General features: G+C 45.3%; 1 protein-coding gene across 1 annotated transcript in view; it reads right to left on the reverse strand.

Annotated features, from left to right (window-relative positions):
• Positions 1-8,244, reverse strand: part of CFAP44 (cilia and flagella associated protein 44) — a 74,295-nt gene that overhangs the window by 35,660 nt on the left and 30,391 nt on the right. Inside the window, exons 13-18 of the mRNA XM_019526843.1 lie at positions 6,890-6,984; positions 5,322-5,531; positions 4,785-4,895; positions 3,039-3,191; positions 1,142-1,363; positions 909-1,054 (exon numbers count right to left, since the gene is read on the reverse strand). Of these exons, the coding sequence (XP_019382388.1) occupies positions 909-1,054; positions 1,142-1,363; positions 3,039-3,191; positions 4,785-4,895; positions 5,322-5,531; positions 6,890-6,984 (937 nt within the window). The remainder of the gene's footprint in view (positions 1-908; positions 1,055-1,141; positions 1,364-3,038; positions 3,192-4,784; positions 4,896-5,321; positions 5,532-6,889; positions 6,985-8,244) is intronic.

Here is an 8,244-nt window from a genome sequence, read left to right on the forward strand (position 1 = left end):
GGGGTTTTTAAGAGGAGGTTAGATGAACACCTTGCTGGGGTCGTTTGACCCCAGTACTCTTTCCTGCCATGGCAGGGGGTCGGACTAGATGATCTACTCAGGTCCCTTCCAACCCTAGAAACTATGAAACTATGAAACTATGACACTGGGTCCCTGGGACCCAATCCCAGCATGCAGAGCATGGGAGGGTGTGATGCCAGGCGCCTGGGACCCAATCCCAGTGTGTAGGTGGTGGAAGAGGATGGTGGTGGGCCCCAGGGCCCAATCCAGCCTGAAGACAGGCACCATGCCAATCACCTGGCCCAGAGGACCAAAAGGTAAAGCACCACTGTGCTAGACTGTATATAGCTTGTTCTCTTGGTACTCTGCTCTCTCGGATAATGGGGCTGAGAAATTGAAAGAAGCTGAGGTCTTGAGTGCTATCAAGGACTAGAGTCAAAGAGATACAATAGGCTGGACCCATGTAGCAAGGGTAACAGCAAACTCCCAGTGCTTCGCTCAAAGACCTAGGATGAAGACTGTCCACGTAGCAAGGGTAACAGCAAATTCCCAGTGCTTCACTTGAAGGGCTAGGATGTAGACTGCCCCCAATGGCTGCCTATGGCTTTTAAGCATAATTGTGCCATTAGTTCTCAAATTAACAGCTTTTTTCACCTTGAACAGTGCTTGAAGAAAACAAATAGTATATTCTGCACTGCTATATTCCCAAATCATGCCTGTCAGGTATCCCAACTCTGATAAATAACTAGCACAAGCTAGCAATGAACAGCACAAAACTCATCTTGAACTCTTGCAAATGGATATTGTCTACACTATGAGGAAAGAAGCGATATGCCATGGTTTCTCCAAAGCTCAGTATACTGGGCTTTAGTGCAAAATGACCGCTCATAGTGAATATGCTGTTTTACCAGAAAGAGATCCTTTGGATGGGGTTATCATCTGTGTACTCCATAGGAACCACTTCAAAGGGTTCATCTTGCCTATTCTCAGGGTCTTTCTGTTGGTCATTTGAGGAGAATGAACAATGGTAAAGGAACCCAGAGTCATAGCCGCCCTGAAGAAAACAAGAGTCATAAGGAAATGGTGTTATTGTCTCCACGTTTTACACATTTTCACACATTAAAAGAGAAAGACTAATTACCAAGGAGAGCCAGAATTTCCCTGGTGCTGAATAAAACCCACAGAGGATGGGGCTGGGCTCGTCTGGGGTGTAGAGGGGTGGCAGTGGCTCCTCTTTTTCAGGCTCTTCTTCTGGTTCTTCTTCTACCTCCTTTCCCATCTCCTCTTGTTTCTTTATCCACTCAAGCCTTGCCTTCTCCTTCTCCTGTTTCTTTTTCTCTCTACGCTCTGTCTCCTCTTCTCTCTATTACAGAAAAGCATAGACACAAAACAATGTGAAACGAGTGCACACCACAAGTCACTGACTGACCGGCTCTCATGATGAAAAAGTTAGAAACTAGCAAATTAGAGTAATATTTTCCCTTGCAACTGAACAAATATAATCCATACATCACTTGAGGCTGCAGTGGGAATCCCCTTAATTTCTTCCTCCTCTTATATTTGTTTCAAGGGGCTTGTGAAACAGCAATCACTCTTCACTGGAGCCCATCTATATGCAGCCTCCTCCAAGCAAATTAAACCCTGTATTAGCCAGAGAGGTGGCTTGACCAGGATAAGAGGTTCTCTTCAATTCGGTGATGGGGTGCCCCACTTCCACAGTGCTTCATCTAGAACCTGTCCTCTCTTTGCCCAAGAGGACAAAAGACCAAAATGAAGACTTACACCAAGGGTTGACCTTTTCCTCACCATGGGCCACTCTTTGCAAATGGGCTGGCACTATGGGTTGCCCATCCCCTGCTTTTCCCCAGCTGTTCCTGTTCTGGGCACAGGGGCTGATCTCTTCCTTTTCCGCTGCAAACTGGGGCTGGATCCAATCTCTTTGCGAGCCATGTCCAGCCTGTGAGCCATAGGTTGCCAACCTCTGACTTCCACCCACATGGCAGGGCACAGTTTGTGCTCAACCATTTGAGGTGAGAAGAAAGCAGCTGTAATGACCTTCCTTGCTCTGAATACTGAAATGAAGACTGCTGTCCTCAGCAAGATAGATACAACCATTAATATATTTTCATTACAGCTTAGCACAAATATAATCCTAAAAGGGTTTTTTTCCAGAAAAAAAAATATTAGCCATATAAGAAACCAAAGAATTTTCTCCCTTCTGAGTATTCAATTTCTCCTGATTATGATGAGTGCTGAGGTTCTGCCTAATCTTTAATAATATGGCAGCATTCAAAATATCAAAAGTAGTCTACATGGAAAGGACTGACAAGAGTGGTCAAGAAGTGTTAATCACTCAAGAGGTAGCTCTAGGCTGGTAGACTAAACACCTTGTCTAAGGATCAGGTAATTGGAGGTCACTTTTTAAGATAATCACTGGCCTAAATCTGACCTTCATAAAATTCACCACTGGTGAACATGGACAGAATTCTCATGATATCAAAGGAACTTCTGCAAATACATAAAATATATTTCTAGAACATAATAAAAAGCATCAGAAAAATATAACTGTTGAAAAATAATGTGTTTTCATATTTGGTTAAAATGGGACCAAACAGATGTTTATGAAACACTCTGAAAGAATTTCCTTTCAGAACAAGAGCATAGAGAAGCAAGCTCTCCAGAATTTTTTTCTGAAATATATAAAAATAGATATATACATAGATAGTTTAAAACAGATATGCTGTATTATCGTAATTCTTCTATCACTAGTGTAAGCTTCTAATATGCAAGCAGTATAAACTCTATGGCATTTCTCAATGGGACATGTTTTGATTCCAGTGAATTAATGACAACATTCAATTGTCAAGTGATGAAGCAAAGCTGTAAGTGGACTAGACCTAGTTGTCCTTTATGAGAAGATTAGCTAGCCCCCTATGTTTAGCACTCCAGAAAACAACTTGAGCCTGAGTGGTTTTGCACTGTGAAGACACTGATAGCTGGGAGCTAAGAGTGTAATTCCCCATAGGAGTGTCCTTTACCTTGATTCGGGATTTAATGCTGCAGAAGTGAAAATACCGTCTGGGCAGGTCTTTGATCTGATAGGTGGATACTGTGTCCTGTTCCCCAAGCATGGGACCAAGGACCTCGAGAGCAAAGCCGTTCTCGCAGAGCACAAGCAGCATGCTCTGTGCCTGTACAACAGCACATAAAAAACAAGCATGAGACAGGGGAACTAGGAAATGGGAGAAAATAAAGCTAAAGACCAGAAGCTGCTAAGCTGTACAGTTAAACCAGCCAATGTTTGTTTTAATTGCATGCTTCCTCAATCAAAAATGCCTCTGCTAGAAATCAAGTAATTTTTTTATACAACATATTGCTGGCAAAGCTAATTGCTAATTGATGTAGACCAGGTGATGTAGATGTAGACTTGTCCAACTGCATGGACCATAGGCCCTGGAGTCCTGCCCAGTGCTCACCATGTGAGCAGCCCAGCTTTCCCCATCCCAACTTCCCTCCTATACAGGAAACATGAGCAGCCCAGCTCTTCTCCTGTGCATACCTCAAACAAAGGATGGGCAGCTGGGACTGCAGGCTACAAATACAACACAAGCAGCCAGGGTCTTCTGGCTGCTCATGCAGCATGAGCAACTTGGCCTCCCTCTTGCCAGCCTAATCCCTCTTTTGCCATATGAGCAGCATGGCTCTCCCCCCTGCTGTATGTGCAGTGACCTCCCAATAACCCACCCCCAGGAGCAGGGACAGGAACCAGAAGCCAGAGGAGGGAGGAGAAGCCTGGAGACTCCAAGTGCTCCAACAACAGGAGCAAAGGGGGGTTAGGTGGCTGGGTGCCTCATCTTAACCCCTCAGACTGCCCTGCTATAGACAATACAAATATACTTCTAGAATGGTTTAGGTTGGGAGTGGAGCAATGATATTTTGCAAGTCTTGTCTTTTGTAAGAGATGAGACTGAACCAGAAGCTCAGATCCAGGGTTTGGGTTGGATAAGCACTTGAAAATTCAAAGGCTGTCTCTGTCCTCTGCAAATCTCTTTTGTCTTTAAAATTAGGCTAGAAATCTTGCAAAACACACTTCCATTTTGTTTTAACATGACTTCTAGTCTAACACAGTCTAACATTCATTTGAATGTATACATTCATATGACTATCAAATACCAAAAGTTGCTGGTATATCTAAAGTCATTGTCACTGTTTCTCTATCCCTAAAACAAAATAAATGATAAGCTATACTTTAATTGGCATGATTTTAAGGCAGAGATTTTTTATGCACTGTTGCTTAGTCTACAATATGGGGATGCTGCCTCCTTAATAATGGAGATGGAGCCCTCTGGTACAGACACAGCTCTGTTAATTAAAGCTTTTCTGCTGTGAAAGTTACCCCAGTTCCCTCAAACAACAGAGCTCTGCCAGCAGAAGTCTAGAGACTGCATAGGATACGGAGTCTGTTTAACAGCACCTTTCATCCCAAAGCAGCATGAAGCTAAGAGTTCTCTCCATTATCTGCACTACATTGCTGAGATGATGACTCTTGATCCCTGAAATCAGCAGTTCCCAAGCTCATTCACAGATCACCAGTGTTCTGCAGAGTAAGCTCAGTCCCTCTTTCCCAATTAAGTTTCATGATAAGATGGATTGTGACAAATTCTGAAGGTTGACAGCAATCCATTGGTTCATATAATTTGATAACCACTGCTTAAAATAATACAGGATCTGTCATATTTATAGGCGTTGAAATGTTTCCAAAATAAGATCCAAGCACTACTCACATGAGATGGTGGAGACCACTGTAATGCCTGCACAGGCCCAGGAACATCAATGAACCCAATTGGCTCATATTTGTCTTCAACAGTGAAAAAGAAGACTGTTTTGTCTTTACTCTGAGAAAAAGAAGAGAGATACCACAAACTCTTTAGAGAATCAACAAATCTTTCATCAACTTACATGCTTGAAATCCTCCATGGCTGCAAATATTTTTCAAGACAGTGAAAGACCACAACAGAATTGTTTTAATACTATGAATTTCTATTTGAAATCTCCAGGTTTATCCTGTGAATATCTTTATAAACCTAACAGTGTTAACATTGCATGGCACCCCATGGCACCGTTGAAAGAATCACAAGGCCCGCAGGGTATCATGGCACCCTGGCTGAGAATCACTGAGCTAAGCAATAGGAAGAGATCACCAGGGGAGAACCTTTATGGTAATTGGATAGTTCAGGGAAGAGGCACTAATATATTACCTTAAAACATTTTTGATCTTTTTTGGCTTAATAAAAGCAATCCTTTGAACACTTCAGACCTACCCCTGTGGCAAATACTTCCCCATTTCGTTCATAGGCCAAGGCTGTAACTACAGTGGTGTGAGGCTTGAAAGCTTGTTTCAGCCGCATCTCTGCCTTCTTTATGTTCATTCGTCCTGCAATGATGGTGAGTCCTTGGGGATCATAGATTTCAATAATGCGAACAACGCCATCCTCGAACCCAACAGCAATGAGACCTCCTTTAGGATTTACCTGGGAGTAGACAGAGGAAAAAGGATAGATACTAGATTGAGAGGAAAAGGGCAGTGAAGTCTGCAACTTCAGACAAAAGATAAGCAGCTCTGTGACATGCTGTTCTGGAATTAACATAGAACCTGTTTTATAGATCACTCCACATTTCTATTGTCTGAGCATATACAAACTGTTCCTATACAGGGGAAATGTTTTAAAATTAATTATAAAGGCCTATCAGTATTAGGGCAATGTTACTTGGTACTAGGAAGGTGTACAATTACTATTAGGACAGCAGAAATTGGAAAAATTAGAAGGAACATGCTTAGAGTTCACGGGACAATTACTTTAGATATACCAGTGACTTTTGGTATATTTATTGAGGAGGAGAGTGAAATCCAAAGGGAGTGCTACCCCTACATTCAGTCTAATGAGCAACAGTTGTCACAGTATTTTGAACAAGACAGGTTTTTAAGATGATACTGATGAAGAGTTAAAACAATATTATCAGGAAGGAAAAAGGCAAGGATAACTATACTTAAATGGCAGCTTTTTCATGAAAAGCTAGCATCTTCTAATGCTATGGCAAACCTTGGGTAAGGTCTCATTGTGAATGCCAGATCAAGAAAACAGCCATAAGAGGATCATTCAAATTAGTTTAGTTACAAATCCTCTCCTTTTACAAATACTATCCTCAGTGGTGATGCGTAGGGGGTGCACGGCAGTGCCCATGCACCCCCTGAGAACCCTGGTGCACCCCCTCACAGCCAGCACTCCCTGCTTAGGTGATGGGCAGTGGGGCAGGCAGGAATGCCAGTGCCCCCCCTGCGAGCACTGGCTGGAGAGTGGGGGCACCAGGAGAAGCACCACTGGCACTTCCGGGTGCCCCGCTTGATCGGCTGTGGAGGGACCGAACCCCAGTTGGCGAGATCAGCTGTGGGGTTGCTGACTAGCTGGTGGGGGATATGTACCCCCCCAACACAGGAGGCACCAATCACCCATGACTATCCTGCTGCAGAGTAAATTAGTTCACTCCAGCCTAGTAGGGGTGCATGTGTAGATGTGCAACATTTACTGTGCAACAAATTAGTCAACTGCACAGTTGGACTAATTCCAGATGTAGACACGTCTACACCTCATGTAGACATGTTCACATACTGCAATAAATCCCAGCACGATTTCTCTAAGAAGCATGGCACAAAGAACTTGCTTTTCTACATGTTTGCAAGTTCCCAGTTGAAAGGTTATCATCATAAAATAACCTCACTCGAAGCAATTCATGAAGCCCAAAGTGGGCTGGTAGTTTCTTTAAAGCCATGAGTAATGTACATTTGTGATTTCTGAATCCACATGAACATCCTGCAGTAGGGTAAACTTACCACACGAGGGGCCCAAGTAAGTGCTGTTCCTCCCTGTTTAAATTTAATCTCAGTCAAGAGACAATTGCTGATGAAATCATAGATACGCACTGAGCCTGTGTAGGACAATTAAGGAAGGAAGTGGAAAGGAGACAAGTTATTGCAGACATTTTTGAAAGATGACTTATTTTAAGATTGGTGGGGAAAACTCTGAGGCATCCTAATGAAAACCTGGAGAGAAAGTCTGCATCTACATTAGGCGATTAATGCATGAGACAGCAGGGCTTGGGCCCAGGGGCCCCCAGATGCCTGGGTTTCCACCCCCACCATGCCTGGGTTTCCTTGGAAGTGGCAGGTTTCCCCTTGTAGGCAGGCAGCAGTCCAACCTGCAAAGGGTCCTGATTGAGTCTTGGGGCATGGCCAGGAGCACACCTAGGCAGCACTCTGCAGGTAAGTCTAATGCAGGGAAGGGGCATGGCAGGGGCAGAACACAGCCCCCATGGGGAGGGAGGAAGTGGGGCTGGGGTGGAGGTAGGGGGACCTGGAGCCAGGAATGAGATACAGACATGAGCAGCTCATGAAGGGGGTACAGAGAGGAGGGGGGCAACTCTCTGCCACTGCACACATCCTCCAGGGAAGGCATGGGGTGGGCATGGGCCCCCCCATATTTGTGCATGGGATAGATGCAGGCTGCACACTGTGGGCTTGGGGTTCTCTGCTGCCTTTGCCCCAAGGGCCCGGCACACTGTTACCACCCAGCAACAGTGGGGGTGGCAAGTTGTGCTTCCAGATGTTGGATGGGTAGGGGGTGCGTGGCCAGCACAGGTCCCCCAGTGCATCCAGTGCTAGCAATGCGTGTGGAGCTACCAGGCCATAGTGAAGCTGCAGCAGCTGGCAGTGCATGCTGAAGTGTGCAACTTCTTGCCTGCCTGCTGCCACCACCTAGCCTGCGAGGAGGTGCTGAACTGGTTCAATGTGGAGGCACACATGAGGGAGCGCTGCAAGGTGTGGGCTGAGGGGCCATGCAAACATGGCTGTGGCTTGGTGCTGACCCACAGCAAGAGCCGGGCCAGTGGCCACTGCTGCATGACAGCACTGCAGGGCTATGGTGCCAGGCTGCAGACACAGTTGACCACACTGGAAAAGGAGCTGAAGAAGGCAGCACTGCAATGCAGACCCCACATCCCACTGCCATGCCCTGTGCCCCTGTGCCCAGGGCTTTGCTCCCTGCTACCCCCCAGGTCGAATATGACCCATCCACCACCACCCTCTGAGTGCGACCCCTCAGCCAATCTGCAATCCATCTGATGGTGTAGGCATCAATGCCACAGTCGCCTATTTTTTTAATGAGGATGGGGTGGGAGACTGTGTCAAAG

Source organism: Gavialis gangeticus, unplaced genomic scaffold, assembly GCF_001723915.1.
Source record: "Gavialis gangeticus isolate Ggan-Ray unplaced genomic scaffold, GavGan_comp1, whole genome shotgun sequence".
Classification (NCBI taxonomy): domain Eukaryota; kingdom Metazoa; phylum Chordata; order Crocodylia; family Gavialidae; genus Gavialis; species Gavialis gangeticus.